This window comes from Salvelinus namaycush, chromosome 4 (genome assembly GCF_016432855.1).
Source record: "Salvelinus namaycush isolate Seneca chromosome 4, SaNama_1.0, whole genome shotgun sequence".
NCBI classification, from domain to species: Eukaryota; Metazoa; Chordata; class Actinopteri; order Salmoniformes; family Salmonidae; genus Salvelinus; species Salvelinus namaycush.
The window spans coordinates 55,503,632-55,523,644 of NC_052310.1; the positions used below are offsets into that span (position 1 = coordinate 55,503,632).

At 42.6% G+C, this 20,013-nt stretch overlaps 1 protein-coding gene across 1 annotated transcript in view; it reads left to right on the top strand.

The window, feature by feature from the left end:
• Window positions 1–12,793, top strand: part of lrmda (leucine rich melanocyte differentiation associated) — a 397,635-nt gene extending 384,842 nt beyond the window's left edge. The window contains exon 7 of the mRNA XM_038992019.1: window positions 11,832–12,793. Coding sequence (XP_038847947.1) covers window positions 11,832–11,911 — 80 coding nt within the window. The 3' untranslated portion in view covers window positions 11,912–12,793. The remainder of the gene's footprint in view (window positions 1–11,831) is intronic.
• The last annotated feature ends 7,220 nt before the right edge of the window (window positions 12,794–20,013 follow it).

Sequence of the window (20,013 nt, forward strand, 5' to 3'; positions counted from 1 at the left end):
CTTTAACTGCATGCTAACAGTGAATTCAGAGTGGCTAGCCACACCACAAGCATAATTTTACCAGGTTCCTGTGAAGCAATTGTAATGACAGTCCACAACAACATACCCAAGAGTTTCCTGATTAGCAAGGGGTAGTCTGTGTTTAATTTAACCAAGAGGGGTGGGGCTGGGCTTAGTGAAGGGTCAATTGGTCACCCTTTTTGTGAACAGCGCATGTGGCGTTTGCTCTTCTGGCCATGTTTGGCAGCCATCTTTGATTTGATGGAAATGCTGAATGACAGGTACTGTGGTGCCATTTTGCCCATTGATGCATGAAGTCCATCATACAGTCCTCATCATTCAGTTTAGAATTAACATGACATATAGTAGCTGCCCTTGTTTCAGTATACAAAAGGTCACATTTGTTGGTTATATGTCTTACAATAATTTAGTTTACTTCAATTATACAGTTTTTGCTTCCTGCTGGAAGCCTCTTAGTTGTCACTATGCTAGAATGGACAGAAACACTGTGCTTTCTAATCACAAATGCTATTAACTAACCACTACAACTCACCTTAAATATCCCATAACCTTACCCCTAACTTTAAAACGAAATTAAGAACAAATAGCCCATATACAGTACTTGCCCATTACTTTTGGCGATATTGCATTTTTTTTCCCAGCATGGCCTTCTAGCGCGTACTACCCTCTCCTCTTAGAAGAGTTTATGTGGTAATTATTGACCTGACAATGAGCTTCATTACCCACTCTCTTTCATGCTGTTTTGCCTGATAATTGTTATTTAATGTGTTCAGATACATTAATTCATCCAATCATCCCCTCCTCCAATGTCAAAGCGATGAGGAGTAAAGTCATCACTCTCTGGTGATTAATATACGGCTCTTTTGTTATTGAATCCTGTTCTAGTGATTAAACTGGAAGTGAGTGACTCGCCGACCGACCGACCGTTCTTATTAACGGGTCGATTAGCAAAAGCAGCCAAATTGCTAATTGCAGTTTTCAAATGTTGTTGGTTACAGAGGTTTGATCCACTTTATCTGTTTATTTTTTTTATTTTAATTAGAAATGTGGGGTGTAATGAAGAATTCTATCAATCAGTGTCAAACACACCACCACCCTAACTGTGTTGCATCTGGTGATAAGTAGTCATGTTACCATGACAACATTAGTGCCTATGACTAGGACTCTCCTCACTGTTTTCATGTGCTTTCAAGAATAGAGATAACCTTACCTTTTCAATAACTATTACGGTAATAGCCAGAGGTGTCATGCCCATGAGAAATTCCATAATTTGGTGTTTTGTTGATGGTGTTTGAAAACGCTGTCTCTGGTGCCGCTCCAGAATCTCCCATAAGTGTTCAATTGGGTTGAGATCTGGTGATTGAGACGGCCATGGCATATGGCTTTCATCGTTTTCCAGCTCATCAAACCATTCAGTGTCCACTCGTGCCCTGTGGATAGGGGCATTGTCCTCCTTTGGGAGCATAGCCATGGTGGCCATAATAATGGCCTGCCTAGCATTTTTGTACGTAACCCTAAGCATGATGGTGTGTGTGAACATGTGTGGAAGAACCTCCTTTCAATATACTTTGTATCCACCCTTTGCCTTGATGACAGCTTTGCACACTCTTGGCATTCTCTCAACCACCTTCATTAGGTAGTCACCTGAAATGCATTTCAATTAACAGGTGTGCCTTGTTAAATGTTAATTTGTGGAATTTCTTTCCTTCTTAATGCGTTTGAGCCAATCAGTTGTGTTGTGACAAGGTAGGGTTGGTGTAAAGAAGATAGCCCTATTTGGTAAAAGACAAAGTCCAGCTCAAATAAGCAAAGAGAAACGACAGTCCATCATTACTTTAAGACATGAAGGTCAGTCAATCTGGAAAATGTCAGTGCAGTCGTAAAAAACATCAAGCGCTATGAAGAAACTGGCTCTCGTGAGGACCACCACAGGAAAGACGCAGAGTTACCTCTGCTGCAGAGGAGAAGTTCATCAGAGATACCAGCCTCAGATTTCAGGCCAAATAAATGCATTCACAGAGTAACAGACACATCTCAACATCAACTGTTCAGAAAAGACTCCGTGAATCAGGCCTTCATGGTCGAACTGCTGCAAAGAAACCACTAATAAAGGACATCAAAAAGGAGAAGAGACATGCTTGGTCCAAGAAACATGAGCAATGGACATTAGACCATTGGAAATCTGTCCTTTGGTCTGATGAGTCCAAATGTGAGCTTTTTAGTTCCAACCGCTGTGTCTTTGTGAGACGCAGAGTAGGTGAACGGATGATCTCTGCATGTGTGGTTCCCACCGTGAAGCAAGGAGGAGGTGTGATGGTGTGGCGGTGCTTTGCTGGTGACACTGTCTGTGATTTATTCCGAATTCAACGCACACTTAACCAGCATGGCTACCACAGCATTCTGCATCTGGTTTGCGCTTAGTGGGACTATTATTTGTTTTTCAATAGGACAATGACCCCAACACACCTCCAGGCTGTGCAAGGGCTATTTGACTAAGAAGGAGAGTGATGGAGTGCTGCATCAGATGACCTGGCCTCCACAATCACCCGACCTTTCATCAAGACAAAGGGTGGTTACTTTGAAAAATCGAAAATCGATTTGTTTAACACTTTTTTGGTTACTACATGATTCCATATGTGTTATTTCATAGTTTTGATGTCATCACTATTATTCTACAATGTAGAAAATAGTAAAAATTAAGAAAATCCCTTGAATGAGTAGGTGTGTCCAAACTTTTGATTGGTACTGTAGTTGTTTGAAAAATGCAAAATTCTTCAACTTATGGACAGGGGAATAGCCCCCCCCTGGTCACCACCTAGCCATCCTCACGTACTTTGTGCCCCCTCAGAATCTTGGGGTGAATGACACCCCTGGTAATAACTACTTTTGAAAGTGATAGTCGAGTATTTTCAATATCAACAGTACATCTTAATACTTGTATCTACATAGGCTTACCTTTTCAATAACTAACTGTAACACCCACTTCTAATAATCGCGCTGTTGCGATATGAACATTTTCAATATCCACATGTAAAATACTTGTTGGGTGCCTATAGTGATGTTGTACGTCCCCTGCTGTAGTCTACTGTATGCTGTAAACCCAGAGGATGGAGTACTTTAGTTCCAAGGGGATTACGTCTTTGTAAACTGCATGAGTCCCCCTGCGCCTCAAACGACTCCTCTCTTATCTACAGCCTCCAGAGCTACTGCGCGTCGTGTACTCTCCCTCTCTCTCTGCTCTATTTACAATAAATGTCATTGGAATTAATTTCACTGTTTTATTTTTGTCATTAGCCCCCCCCCCCCCCCCCCCCGTTGTCATCCCGACTGTAATCTTTTCTCCAGTCAAAATGTATGACCGCCGGAATTCAATTTCCTCCTCGTCCTTATAAGTTGGGGAGTACAAAGAGTGATAGGCCTTTATCAGTGGCATAGTCCTAATTCAGACATCAATGAAGAATGTCACTCTGAGTTTACAATGTTTGATTCTGGTCATTCAGTGAGGTGACAGTACTGCGGTCATAACTCCCCAAGATTACTATAGCTAACCTTATTGGATAGATATACTGTATCTGAAAAACGATTTGTTTTAAGTGCACTATAATGTATCATAACTAGAGCTAGACCACATGATCATGAAAAACTCATCATCATAACTCATAATGATAACTAAGCCTCTACATTCATAATGGAAACAACTTTATTATTTTAATTTGGTCAGGGACTTGTGTTTCCTACTACACCACTGTTTCTGTGAGTCTAAGTACTGAAGTGGGTCTGTGAGTCCATTAAGTCTATGAGTAAATAGATGTGTGTTGTGTTTTGGCCCAGTAAGGAGATTCATGTGGTAACATCAACCAGCTATTGATCTGGCCTTTTGAGTCATGGCCTGGCAACCGTCTCCTGACAACCCATCCAGCCACAGCAACAGCAAATCCCTCAACACCTCTCCTTTCCACTGACCGTTGTTCTTTCTCTCTTTCTTTCCCTTTTCCCTCCACTTTTTTCCATCTTGTTTTCGCCTCCTATGCACATTTTTATCTGAGTTGTGCACACGGCTCTTAAATCTGTCTCTGTCCCTCCTTTGTCTCCGTCTTGGACACCTTTTCCCCCCAATAAATATAATTTGCAGTATGAATAAAAGTCCAAATCTGACAATAAAGTCAAAACAAACGGAGAGTGAATTACTTCTGTGTGTGATGACAGTTTCAAAAGAATTGGAATGAGAAATGATTGAATTATATTATATTCTCATATGCCTGAGGACGATGATGTTTGAATAGTCTGACATGCTAACCACAGACGGAGAGTAGCCTTACAGTATATGTCAGACTAACGTTGGAGCAATGTTTGGAAAGGTTGATATTACAACGCTACTCATTGTCAATGGGGGAAGTACCGAGTTATCCATATCGTCTTGTTCCAGCGTGATGAACAGCCCTGTCAATGGGAAGTCTTGTTAGCTAAGGAGGGGATGCAAATCTGAATCAATTTAGCAATTCATAGATAATCTGGATGTAGTTCAAGGATAGCATTTGGCTTGTGACAAAAACAAGATCTAGCCTAATTGACAGTATGACACAAAATATGTGTTATTAGAGTCAGGGTATTATGTCACAAATGATGTTTAAATATGCTAATACATAATCATAATAATACATATTTTATTTGTAATAGTAGTATGCCTTGTGGTGTCTTGTAGGACTCGAGAATTTCCTCTGTCTGATTTGTATGCAGTGTATTCCCCCTTTCCCCCTCTCTCCTTCTCCTTCCCCCTCCCTCCCTCTCACCCTCTCCTTCCCCCTCCCTCTCCTTCCCCCCTCCCTCTCTCTCTCACTCCCTCTCTCCCTCTCATTCCCCCTACCTCCCTCTCTCACTCCCTCTCTCCCTCTCGTTCCCCCTACCTCCCTCTCTCCCTCTACTTCCCCCCTCCCTCTCTCTCTCACTCCCTCTCTCCCTCTCATTCCCCCTACCTCCCTCTCTCACTCCCTCTCTCCCTCTACTTCCCTCCTCCTCCCTCTCTCCCTCCCTGCTCCCCAGCCTCTGCCTCTGCCTGGGTGAAAAATGGGGTGCATTTCCCTGATAGGCCGTGTGGATGTGGGGAGTGTAAATGGCTAATGAATTACAGATGAACATTGATGCAAATTAATCTTCCTGATGTACCTCCCTGGGTTATATGGCAGCCATTTAAAAGTTGAATCAATACACCAAAGTTGAGAACATGCAGCCGCTGCAGTAAACAGGGAGAAGGAGGAGGGGGAATGGGGAGGCCTGATTCCAGGGCATGCATCATAATGACAGGTATTTATGTTTAATGGACTAAATATTTTTTTATTGGAAAAGGACAAATTTAAGTGTGTAAGTTATTCTCTGGGCTTTCCCTCTGAGGCCTGCTGAGAGTTGGATGCCACCTTCTTTGTTAAGATGCACTGGGCTAATAGGCAGGGTTGAACACAGAATTAAATAAGTTAGTTATATTCTTTATTACTCTTTCATCATGATGATCTACTGTAGGTCTTGTATATTGGTAGGTAAAATATATATTTATGAGAATGGTTTCAAGGTTTATTCCATTTCACCTAGCAACTCTGAGGACTATACAGTATAATACTCTCTATTCATAATAGTCTATTCAAAGTCAGCCTCTCATCTCCTTGTCCCTAACAACAACATCAACAGATGGCTTTGATCATAAGTAGGTCTGTAGTCTTACCCGGGCTATGCCTGAGATTCCAACACGTGTGTTTGTCAGGAGCCGTCAGTAGTTTGTGGTTTGCTTAGGGCTCAAACCTGACAACACACTAGACTAGCACATGGGATCTGACCTGTTGATCTGCGGCCCAATTCTCACACACACGCACACACACACACACACACACACACACACACACACACACACACACAGAGGTCCTTCTCTCGTTTGATTTAATAACTGATATAATCCAGGGTCCACGTTTAATAAGTTCCAGCCTATCTCTCTCTCTCTCTCCAGCTGTTTTGTGGATATTTATTCTCTGTAGAGAGTGAAGGATACTTATTAGCTATGCTTTTCACTTCAGAAATACCTCCGTCGGCAGAGGTCCAGACACAGTATTGCTTTACAGGTAGTAAAGTACACCAAGTAATCACCTAGTAAATATGACTTTTACTCTTCTCTTCCTTTCTACCCCTTTTCTCTTTTCATAGCGGCTACTTTTTAATGTTCTTCCTTTTAAAATGGTTTTTCATGCTTGCATACCTAGCAACTGTTGTCATAATGGATATACCGATAATCAGAGATCTACTGTACCACCAACACACACCGATCATATTTACATCACATATCCTCATCATTATAATTTATTTATGTGCCACTAGCTGTCCATTTGGGGCCGTATGTATCAAGTGGCTCAGAGTAAGAGTACTGGTCTAGGATCAGGTTACCCCTGTCCATATAATCATATTTATTGTGACCTGAATGGCAAAGCTAATCTTAAAACGAAGCACTCCTACTCTGAGATGCTTGATTCATGACCTTTTTTAGCTTTGTCATTATGGGTATTATGTGTAGATTGATGAGATTTGTATTTATTTAATCAATTTTAGAATAAGGCTGTAACGTAACAAAACATGGAAAAAGTGAAGGGGTCTGAATACTTTCCGAAGGCTCTGTATATCCACATATACTCTGCCAAAGTAGTGACTCAATCACATGATGTTGTGCTGGCCTGATAAACGGACAGCGGGAGATGGATAGTGTCCACTATAATAGGCCAGGCTCGTACGAGGCCGTGCCCAAGCCCCATAACTCACTCTCTCACACAGCCTTATGGATGCCTGCCTCCAGACCCTTTGTCTTCTCCCTTCCATATTATTTCAGCCCTTTGAGATAATACGGAAAGTTTAATTGCATTGTTAATTGATTTTTTTCTCCACAGCATTATTACCCCTGATGGATTGTGGCACTGATGAAAACGTTGGTTGGTTGGCCGGAGGGATAGCGTGAGAGAGAAAGGGGAAGGGAGAAAAAGTGAGGAGATGGGAGTAGAGGAGAGAAAAAGAGGAGGGCGGGAGAGGAGAAGAGGAGAGGTAGAGAGAAAAATAATAGAGGGGATAGAGAGGCGCTATGTGCCTGGTGGAGAATAGATAACCTTGATGTTAAGAGCTGCATCCTTCGGATATGTCTTTCCTTGACATATTGATGGTCCTTGAAGAGAGAGGAGCTGATTGTATGCAAGGAGCAATCATTAAACCCACTCCAGCTCCCTCCCTTTGTCTCTCTCTCTCTCTCTCTGTGTTGATTCATTTGTTGATTTACGTAGAGGTCTTTGTTAAGCAGTAGGTCTCACTAGCTTATGGCTGTAGTGATTCTTCAATCCCCTTAACTGACTTCCTAAACCTCTCCTTCCTATGTGCAGTTGTAACTTCATTTCAAGGTTTGTTATCTGTTGTGTGTCATAGTGATTTCTGTGTATGCAGTTGTTGGTTGTGTATTACTTGAGCGATACAATATACTTTACTCCCCTTTAAAGAAGGAGATATTGTACTCCCCTTTAAAGATATAGATACTGTAGTCCCCTTTTAAAAATAATATAGATACTGTACTTCCCTTTAAGAACAGTAGAGATACTATACTTCCCTTTAAGAAGAGTAGAGATACTGTACTACCCTTTAAAAAGAGCAACAAGGTGCAGGGTGTGCGTGACATTCTGTGCAGAACAAAGGCCTGAGTGTTCGTCTGCCAGAGGATCCATGATGGAAACATTAGCTTCCCACGTCACTGATCTAATCTGTCACTTTAATGGGTGTTCACTGTTCTCAGGGATCTCTCTCTCTCTCTCTCTGTGCGTGTGGGCGTGCACATGCATGCATGTGTGCCTATCTGTGTCAGTCAGTCATAGGACACAGATAGTATATCCATGACACCAGTATCAGCTCATCAAACTGTTCCCACTGGCCTGAGGAGGCCTCATAAGGAATTATGTAAGTCTTTGACTTCTTCCCCCTCTACCTTCTTTCTCTCTCTCTCCATCCTCTAATAATATGTTGGAGTCTAGCTGTTGGGGGACTGATGGAGTTAGGGGTGTGTAGAGTAGCCTGCTCTTTATCACACTTCACAGCCTGCCAGGTTATACTGAACACATGTGCACGCACACACGCACGCACGCACACACGCACACACACACGCACACACACACCCTGCAGCCAGTCGTTGGCTAGGAAAGCAGACTCCATTTTTTTGTTTTCTCATCACTCTCTATCTATCTGTCTATCTTCTCTGCTACCCCCCCCCCCCCCCCCCTGTCTGGCTTCCTCTGGCATGCCCAGATGTCTCTGTTTAAAGCACTGTGGGAGAATCAGAGCTCAGCCCTCTGATTGGTGCTAGGGAAACTTGGATCAGGGTTTTTGTGCAGTCATCAATTTGTGTACTGTTGACCCACAATTTGTTTGTAACTAATTTATTTGATCCAGCCCTATTCTAAACAAATACTTTTTCTTGTATTTCTTTGTATTTCTTTTTTGTATTTCTTTGTGAACTGTCAGTTGTCACTCTCTACATCTCAGTAGGTAACCTGTGAAGTTCCCTAGCCTCCTTGCTATATCTCTCAAGGGGTCTATGTAGGGTATGTGAAGGGCACTAACTCCAGACCTTGGGCTGTGTAGGTAACATGTAAAGGTCTGTGTCCTTCAGTAGGTAAGCTGTGAAGGGCCCATCACTCCTCTGATCACAGTGCTATAAGACCATGTGAGTTGTGTGGTGTGGAGCCCAGTCTCCCACCGTGGCACCTGTATCCCCAGGCAAACTGTCTGAACCGGGCAGGGAGCAGGCAGGCAGGCATGGGGATTTTATCGGAGGTGACAGCTCCTCACACTTGAGTGTTTGGATCACCTCAAGTAGCTGGGCTATGAGGGGAATGAGAGCCGCTCCACTACAAAGTCCAGATTTAGATTGACTGAGCTTGTCCCCGGGCCTGTGTTCTGCACGGCTCCCCAACCTGACACAACACACACATTCACTACTGCTGGGATGAAGACTGCTGCACTGTCTGTCTGCCTGCTGCACTGAACTGACATCAGGGGTTGTGTGTGTATGTGTGTGTGTTTTCCCGCGTCTGTGTGTGTGTGTGTGTGTGTGTGCGCGTGTGCCCGTGTCCATTCAAGTGTGTGTGTGTGTGTGTGTGTGTGTGTGTGTGTGTGTGTGTGTGTGTGTGTGTGTGTGTGTGTGTGTGTGCGTGCGTGCGTGCGTGCGTGCGTGCGTGCGTGCGTGCGTGCGTGCGTGCGTGCGTGCGTGCGTGCGTGCGTGCGTGCGTGCGTGCGTATATATATATATATTAGTGGGGCTACTTTGAAGACAGAGAGTTAGAGAGCAGTGGTGTGTCAGGTTTGGTTAGAATGGAGGTTGGCTTTGGAATATGCTTGGCACTAATATGGCACCAGTATCTCTGTCCCCATCTCTGCTTTCTGTCACAATGTGCCATTCTGGTCCCTGTCTCTCTTCTGCCCTGACATTGTCTCCTCCGATTAAGTGATTGGCTATATCGCTCTGAGCACCTCTCAACTGTTTCTGACATCCTTACCCTCTCCTTTCTTCTGCTCTCATTTCCTCTCCTCTCATTTCCTCTGCACTCCCCCCTTCTCCTCTCCTTTCCTCCCCTTCCCTCAGAATAGAATACAACTTTATTGTCCATCTGTTACAACCTCCTCTACTAATGCTCTTGATGTCTATTTAAGAAGTGTGTTGATATCAGAGGACATATCTGTCCTTCTGTCAGAGGGTTGTTGACAGCGCTAATGCCATTTGTCCTTGCCGAGCGGTGACACCGAGCTAGCTGTAGCTGCATCTCCGCCGCATTCGTCAAGTAGTGCTCTGCTGAGCGCTGTGACATCACAGCTAGGACAGCTAGGAAAGGGTATGGACAGAGTCAACCATTTTGTTTTACAGTGTAACCCTTGGAGGAATAGCAGAGGGTAAATTAATTCCTTTGTTGTAGTTATTTTGTTTTTTACAAAGCTACTAACTCGTACCATATTGAATTTGATGAATAAAACAGTCTTCACCTTGTCTTTAGATTAACGGATATATGATAAATAAGATTATAAACGTGTGGATTTTCATTGTAGCCTTTTTGTTGATGCAGACATTGATTGGATCAATGAGCCATACAGTAGGTCAGAGTTCAGCTTTGTTGTTTAGGGCAAGTACAAATTTCTCCCATACGTACTATGTTTCTCTACACATCTTTGGTATAACATTAAGTATTTAAAGATTATGTCAAGGCCATGGGTCATTTTACTATATGTTAATATTGATTGTGATACAAAGCAAATGAATGATACATATGATCAGTAGTCATATGAAAATGCAACACACACACACACACGTGCATGTGTTTGTGTGTATGGGTGGAGTGGAGGCAGGGCTAGGGTTGTGTACTTGTTACTGTCTAGACATCGCCCTGAGGCCAAATGCTGTTTCCCCCGCTGTTCCTCAACTTGAGAAGGATACTCATCCTCCGCACACGCACACGTGCACATGCACACACACACATCACAGATGGGATAAGACAGATAGTGACAGATAATAAACAATTATAATAATCATATCTATATTATAGTTTGTGTATACTGTTGTTTCAATAGCTGAATGAAGATGTATATCAACTATTTGAGATGATATAAAATAAACAGCATTGTGGAACAGAGAAATCAATTTGCAGACACTCAAGTTCACTTTCCAACCACCAGAATAACAATACAGTGTGATAACAAATCTAATCAATTCTTTTATTTCACCTTTATTTAACCAGGTAGGCCAGTTGAGAACACGTTCTCATTTACAACTGCGACCTGGCCAAGATGAAGCAAAGCAGTGCGACACAAACAACACAGTTACACATGGGATACACAAACGTACAGTCAATAACACTAAAATCTATATACAGTGTGTGCAAATGTAGTAAGATTAGGGAGGTAAGGCAATAAATAGGCCATAGTGGCAATTTAGCATTAACACTGGAGTGATAGATGTGCAGAAGATGTGGTGCAAGTGGAGATACTGGGGTGCAAAGGAGCAAAAGAATAAATAACAATATAGGGATGAGGTGGTTGGGTGGGCTATTTACAGATGGGCTGTGTACAGGTGCAATGATCGGTAAGCTGCTCTGACAGCTGATGCTTAAAATTAGTCAGGGAGATATAAGTCTCCAGCTTCGGTAATTTTTGCAACTCGTTCCAGTCATTGGCAGCAGAGAACTGGAAGGAAAGGCGGCCAAACGAGGAGTTGGCTTTGGGGATGATCAGTGAAATATACCTGCTGGAGCGCGTGCTACGGGTGGGTGTTGCTTTGGTGACCAGTGAGCTGAGATAAGGCGGGGCTTTACCTAGCAAAGACTTATAGATGACCTGGAGCCAGTGGGTTTGGCGACGACAATGAAGAGAGGGCCAGCCAACGAGAGCATACAGGTCGCAGTGGTGGGTAGTATATGGGGCTTTGGTGACAAAACAAATGGCACTGTGATGGACTACATCCAATTTGCTGAGTCGAGTGTTGGAGGCTATTTTGTAAATGACATCGCCGAAGTCGAGGATCGGTAGGATAGTCAGTTTTACGAGGGTATGTTTATCAGCATAAGCGAAGGAGGCTTTGTTGCAAAATAGGAAGCCAATTCTAGATTTAATTTTGGATTGGAGATGTTTAATGTGAGTCTGGAAGGAATAGTGATGCTAGACGGGCGGACTGTATAGAATGGCTATAAACATCAGGTTTAATCCATCCACAGGTAGATCTGAATTGGACCAGCGTTTTAATATTCTTCTTCTTCCACTTTCAGGTGTGTTCGCCAAGTGCCGTTACATCTACTATGGAAAGCATTCGGAAGGCAACCGATTCATCCGCAATGACCAACTCTGATGGACCGACAGAGAGACGCAAACACACGCACACAAGCTTCATTATACAAGTCGTTAAATAAAAATTCAAACATCTTCATTAAAATGTCTCTTCCATAACCTATACTGTCACTCTCAGACCCCAGTCCTGGCGCCGTATCTATCAAGCTTCTCAGACTAGGATTGCTGATCTAGAATCAGTTTTGATCATGAATGAGATTATATGGACAGGGGGGACCTGATCCTAGGTCAGCATCCTTCTCTACGCTTTATGAATACGGGCCTTGTAGCGTAGTGGCCTGGTCTCCTCCTCCTCCGCTGAGCTGTGGATGGCTCTCCTGTCAGCTCCACTCTCCTGCCCCAGAGTGAACGTTGACATAATTGCATTCAAGCAGCAGTGCTCCACATAAACACAACCATATACAAAAGTGCATGCATGCACGCACACGCACCCACAGAACTGTTCACGCAAGCGCACACACTCTCTCTCTTTCACACCCACCCACCCTAACACACACACACCCCGTGGCCACGGTGATGGACAGCTCCAGCCAAGCGGCTGATTTGACAGCCACAGCAGCCATGATGGATCACCCGTCCCCTACCGCCACTCATCAGGGGTCAGAGGTCAAACCTGATGCCTCACTGGGCCTGTGTGAATGTGCACGTGTGAGGGGGACAGGGGACTGGGCGTAATGATGTATATTTCAAAATGTAAGTATACAGTAAATTTCACTTTTAGAGTGGCAGCTAGGAGAAAGAAAGAGAGATACAACATAAAACTAATAAAGTTTTAAAAACCTTTACAATTCCCACCCCTATGTCCACCTAGAGATAAATTATATAAGATAGGTAGATGTTTACACCTGGCACATCTCCATCTTGTCTAAATTGGGGCTTGAGAATGTTATCAGAGGGGATTGGAGAGAGGGTGGGGGCAATGCCAGACAGGAGAGGGGGAGGAGGGCTAAATGAAAGTATAGGAAAGTTAGGATAACTTTTCTCAAGGAGTCCACCCTTGTGGTTCTGAAGCTGTATTTGAATGGATACAGGGCTTGCCTGCAAGAGTAACAACACTTCACAACTTTTCACTTACCAAATGTGTTTAGAGTTATGCTGTTGGCAGATATATTTTACTATGGTCTGTTTTTAATGGAAATTTATTAGTTTAGTATTCAATTATTGCATGATAATGTACAATTTGAAGAGATGTTATATTTTCAAATGCACAGTGGAAAGACAATACAACATTCCAATACAAAATAAATAAAGAACACATTAGACCAAAGAAACATTCAACCTCTAACACTGTCAAATAGTTTCACTAAATTAGGTTTGCAAAATTCTGGTAACAAAATGTCCAGGTTATCCAGAAATCCTAGTTGGAGGATTCCTGCTTATTCCCTCCTGTTTCCGTTGATCTTCCAACCGGGATTTATTGAAATCCAGAGATTTTGGGGATGGTTACCAGCATTTTGCAACTCTGAATGTTCTATTGAAACTGAGATTAATCATTTCATTTTAATATCATATTAGTATGGAATTAAATTGTTAGTTCATTGTGATTGATGAATATTACCTCAATGGGGTTATGAAGGATACAGAAGGCATGCTTTTAACATATTATAGTATCATTATAGTATCATAGTTAGGAACTATATTCCCACATCTTTAAAATGTATGGTAATTTTTCCTGAATATAAACTTCTAACATTTGTGAATCATGTATACTGAACAAAAATATTAACGCAACATGCAACAATTTTAACGATTTTACTGAGTTACAGTTCATATAATGAAATCAGTCAATTCAAATCAATTCATTTTGGCCCTAATCTATGGATTTCACATGACTAGGCAGGGACGCATTCTTGAGTGGGCCTAGGAGGGCATAGGCCCACCCACTTGGGAGCCAGGCCCAGCCAATCAGAATTTGTTTTTCCCCACAAACGGGCTTTATTACAGACAGAAATACTCCTCAGTTTCATCAGCTGTCTGGGAAGCTGGTCTCAGACGATCCCGCAGGTGAAGAAGCCGGATGTGGAGGTCCTGAGCTGGCGTAGTTAGATGTGGTCTGCGGTTGTGAGGCTTGTTGGACATACCGCCAAATTCTCTAAAATGACGGAGGTGGCTTATGGTAGAGGAGCGAACATTCAATTCTCTGGCAAGAGCTCTGGTGGACATTCCTCCAGTCAGCATGCCAATTGCACGCTCTCTCAAAACTTGAGACATCTGTGGCATTGTGTTGTGTGACAAAACAGCATATTTAGAGTGGCCTTTTATTGTCCCCACCACAAGGTACACCTGTGTAATGATCATGCTGTGTAATCAGCTTCTTGATATGCCACACCTGTCAGGTGGATGGATTATCTTGGTGAAAGGGAAATGCTCACTAACAAGGGATGTAAACACATTTGTGCACAACATTTGAAAGAAATAAGCTTTTTGTGCATATGGAACATTTCTGCAATCTTTTAATTCAGCTCATGAAACATGACCAACACTTTACATGTGGCATTTATATTTTTGTTCAGTATATAATATGTCCTATTAAATATACTCACTAGCTATGTTACCATTAACTTGTTCAGTGATTTTTTGTTGTTGTCGACATTTACAAAGTTTGCGTAGAAAATAGATTTGACAATTGCCTGCTACGGTGCATTTCTATTTAACAAACAGATGGATGTGATGACGTCACACCTAAAACAAATTACAGTGTCGTAGGCTTGGGCGGTGTGCCGTATATACCGTATACTGGGGGTTTTGGAAATAGCCACAGATGGTTTTTCAATAGTGTTGAAACGATTTCTTCAAAAACATTTTTAAATGTGAATATTTGTTGCTACTTTTGAAGTAAATACCTGCAGTCAACTTGTGAAATGCTTTAGGAGATAAAGAAGATCACCTTCTTAATTTCGTCTGTCACATAATTCTTCATTATGAAGCTTACCGGTAGTCCCCAGTCACGTCGTGTTTCTTTACAAGCACACAACGACGAGACACAGGAGTGACTGTGACTCTCAAGTGATCTAGTTACAGTATGGAATTCCCAACTAAATGTTTGCCAGTCTTATAACTATTAAGTTAACTGTCTAAAATGTGCTAAATGATCTCTCGTTTTGCATTTGGTTTGCTAATTTAGTAGCTAGTTAGCTATCTCGCTAGCTAAGTGGTTAGCTTCTTCCAAAATCAAGCTTCGCTTGGTAACAGCAGAGAAACCCCTCCTGGATCAAGAGCTTTGCTGTCTAATATTTGTTTTGTGCATGCAGCAAACTGTGAGTAGCCTTTCTCAGTTACTTGTATACATTTATGAGCTGGAATATCTGTCCTGCAAATACTTTTGGTCAGAGACTGCATAAAATGTTCGCAATGTGCTCATTAGGATTTTGTTAGCATTCTCTATGGGATTTTACATGTACTTGTTAGCATTGCTAACCTTCAGATTACAAAGGCTCAGTGGGGTTTGAAATAGCACCCGTTGTGTTCAGTGCCAGTATTACCGAATTTCCCGGTATGGCATAAGGTCGGTATGAAGGTATGACAATCTGGATACAGTGATGAATAAAAATGAGGTGGTTCAAGTGTTTCCATTACCCATTTATGCATTAATAAATTGGAGATAGCCTATAAGCCATCCCATTGTTATGTGCCAACATAACGCCACGGTCCGTGCCATGGTGAAACTTTCACTCCTGTAGATCTGAAATAATTGGATGGTGAAACTTGCATCCAGCCAACCAGAACAGCAAGGCCAAGCAGTTCAGCCATTCTTGAAAGTCAGGACACACCGTACAAATAAACATTATTTTTATAGTTGAAAAATAGATTTAACAGGTAGTAAGTATTTAGAATTGAATGTAGAGTGGAGCTTCATAGTTACGTGTTGACATCACATGCCCCGCGTACCTTAAACATGATTCGGCAATGATAATTTATTCTAAAAACATATTTTCCATCATCATTTGTCGCAATAAAGAAAGTTAGGCAAAATAAAATGTTTCCTATATCTGACGTTACCATTACAGATGTAGCAATGATTTTTTTTGCGACATTGCTTTTGTGAAATAAACCTGGAAACATGCCTAATGTCATCTTATTATCTACAATTTTGAAATGAGGCAATGCTGTTTTAGATGATCCCAAGTACATTTTGTATTACCCTTTAAAGGTCACTCTACTTTTATTGATTAAAACATTTTACTTGAGCTGTGTTGCTCTGTGTCTACATGGTTATTGGAAATGTCAAATTGCGTCATTCACATATTCCACCAAATTTGACCGAATATAATACATGCTTGTTATTGGTCCAAATCATATTCTAATGTTGAGGTCTGGACAGCCACTTCCCTCCACGTCGTCTCTTTTGTTTTGACATATTCGCCTGCACTTCTACTCAATTACCGTCTCCTGCTCCTCTATTCCTGTCATTACTGTAAGAGATAACTAACTGTCTTCCACATTAGCCCAAACAGATCAGGGGGATGTGAGAGAGAGCACTTGGAGCTTCAGTCCTGCTCATCAATCTAACAGACAGACAGATGACAGAAAGGTCAAAGATAGCCCCACACTGTATGTTCAGGGTGTGCGTGCGTGTTTGCGTGGATCCGTGTGTGTTCCTGCGCACGTCTGTGTGCTACTTCCTCCTACGAGACCATGCATCTGTAACGTTGGGGAGGCCGGTCACTAGTGGCAGCGTTTCAGAATGACAAGGTTTATTTGTGCGTGTTGTGATATGTTCAGAGGAAACCGGCCCTGACAGCTGGTGGAGGCAGGAAGAGGGGAGCCACAACAAGTTTCCCCCGCCCGGCAACACAAAATGTCATCCTTCCCCTGGCTGCTTCTCTCCTCACCCTCCCCGCCCACGCCAGCCCAACCATCCTGCTGAAAAGAGCAGACATTTAAAACTTTGTGACATGTGTCACAGGCACTGCCATTGAGCCAGTGCTGCTGACGGAGCTGGAATTGACAGGCCGGGAGCCACCGGAGCTGGCTGGAGGACACACCGAGTTTGGTGTGTGTCACTTCCCATCCTCGTCAGAGCACAGAGCACAGCCGCATCCCCAGCACACAAACTACTGCATTATGAGATGGGCAGGGAGGGCGACAGCGTGCAGCAGCGTGTAGACATCTGCCTTACTGACATAAACTTTGTGTGTGTGAGTGTGTGTGCGTGCGTGTGCGTGCGTGTGTTGACATGAGACTGACATGGTGGTACAGCAGACTAATTAAGGTATAAACCACAGAACAACCTGTAGGCGATGCCCTGTGTGTCCCGCATCTGCAGTGGATCCTGGGTACCTCCTGGCTGCGTGTGGACTCGGGATGACTCTGGCAGCCAGGGGAAATGAATTTAAGCTGTAGACACTGCCTGGGGATACAGGTGCCACGTGGGTTACTGGGCTCCACACTACATGACTCACACTGTCTCTTTGCACTGTGTTTAAATGAGTGCTGGGCCTTTCACAGCTTACCTACTGAGGGATAGCCCTTTACATATTACCTACAGGTGTGTGTGTAAGTTAGAGGATGATTGCGGGGGAAACCGGAGGACAGGCTCATTTTAATGGCTTGAATAGAAAGGTATCAAACACATGATTTCTTGTTAAACATGGAAGCTTGTAATATGACCTTGACCCTTGAATCTTGAACCTATGATGCACATTGGCCAATGTAAGCTCAAATAACTTGCATGTTCTACCATCTGTGTTGAGTGTGAGTCATATTATTCAGGAGAGTAAAGTGCTGTGAGCTGTATCGCAGAGACACAGCACCCTTTACCCCTCGTCTCCCCAACAGGCACAGCGCAGACTGACTGGCTGTCACAGGAACTTAGTCCACATCATCTCTAGTCATCAGACAACAGGCCTCAGCCCGCTGAGTGATTGACACAAGCAAATGCAAATTCACAGAGACAGGAAGGAAAAAAATAACAAGAGTGGTGTTGGTGAGTGACAGTTGGCCACTGATAGCACATAAGCTAACAGGGTTGTGGATGGATGGGGCAAGCTTTAGAGCTAGGTGTCCTTTAGTCCTTTCTCTCTCGCTTCCTCATTTCGCTCTCTCTGTTGCTCTCTAGCTCTCTCCCTCTCGCTCTTCTCTCTGTCTCTCGCTGTACCCCCCCTCTCTTTCTCTCTGCACCTGAAGACATTCGTCCATCTGCCAAATCCTCCTTCATCAAGTGCTGTCCAGAGGAGGTGAGAAAAGGCCTTATTTCCGGGCGTCGTTTCAGATGAGTAGCATGTTTCATTGAGGGGAAGGAAGACGATGTAATTAGCTTGTCAGTCTGCTTCAGGCTCAGCTTGCTCTCCCCCTCTATCTTTCTCTCTCTCTCTCTCTGCCAAAAAAAGATGGACAGAGTGACACCAGAGCTCACAGCCAGTTGATAATGTGACAATTAATGTCATAAATAATTCCAATTGCCAATTCCATCAGAATAGACTGTAGGTGCTTTAAAAGAGAAGAGTAGTCCCTTTTCATTTCCTCTAATAACCATCATCTTTTCACTTTCATTATGAGCCCTTAATACATGATGATGTGATATGACCTCGCAATCTGTCAGACATCATTTTATTTGGGCACAAACCAAGACACAATGACAATGCATGATAATGGATGTGTATTTTGTTGTTTTTACCTTAAGCACATCATGAGAACATACTGTATGTAGGGCAAGAATAGCGACCATTTCTGAAATGTCATTGACTTGTACTTGTCAATGAGAAATATAGCTGTATTATAAAAGTAATCTAATTTGGTAAGAAAGACTTATGTGAGAGAAATCAATGTGAAGTGATATTTGAAAGGTTGCTAAAGCTCAAGGAAGACTGTGAATATTGATCCAGCACTGACATACAGTATCTGTGTGGGAAAATCCTTCCTCAGTCTGGATCTTCAGGAAACAGAGGTCAATCGATCCAGTCAGGTGAGTGCAGGCCAGGTTTACAGTATGTACTGTAATACATGCGTCTGTATCGTCCCAGTTTGGTGAATAATATTCACTGAGCATACAGGGTAACACTTTACCTAACTACACATTAATAACTGTAATAACGACACTGTAGACTTCGACAGGTAATCCAGTTGAGGTGAATATTTTCATGTGCAATGAGTGGCTGTAAGGCCATGAGTTTTTCCTGACCCCCTGACCTGACCAGGTAAAAAAGCCCCAGTTATTGTACATGGGATATTGCTACAGTATTACTACAGTACTGCAACTGCTTTTTATCCGCAGCATCAGTGACTTGTGTAATCTCATTTGTCTCCCTAAGTCAAGCTACTCTAAATGGCCCACATTTGAGTGACACTAAACTCCTTCCTCGGAAATGTATGAGCAAATAAAATGAGCTCAGCACATGTAAAGGCCCTGGTAATGCATTATAAAACACCGTAAAACACTTCAGATGTATCTTCGGGACCCAGGAAGGTCGCCGCGGCAGTAATATATTGTCTGCGTTATAATGTCTCAAGGTCGTGTCTGTTTTGCCTACCTAATGCATGGATTCCTGTTACTCACACAGACTCCAATCATCCCTGCGGAGCCTTGGGATGAACATTTGACTAAGTAAATCAGCCAACATCCTGGCATTTCTATTACCTTCTTATGTGCTACTGACAGAGGAGATGAATAATACCAAATAAAAACAAATGACTGTAGATCATATTTACAACTGCTCAGAGTGAGCCAGGTGCTCAGAACACTGCAGTCTGTTAGCTGGTATAGTATTTGTCATCCTGTAGTCAGTATACAATAGTTGTGTGTGTGTGTGCGTGCTAGAAGTGTGAGCTTGACGTTGCTGCTTAGCTTCAGTGCTTCCTCTCATCCCACCCGTCACTGTAATTATTGTGCTATTTATTGCATGAGAATCATTTTCTTTGAATAAAGAATTTAAATGACTCTTTTAATGTAATTAATGTAGCTATCCCGAGGGGGTACATAGTTACCACACTCATGAATATATTATATTAATGCATGTCAGTGTCAATGGTGACCCTTGTATGGCAACAGTACTGTATGTGTTTTATTCATTTTCAATTAATTGTATTTGATTGAATTTCATTACATTTTTTTTTTTTACTAGAATATGACTGTTTTTAGTCACCATAAAGTCATATTCTCCTAAA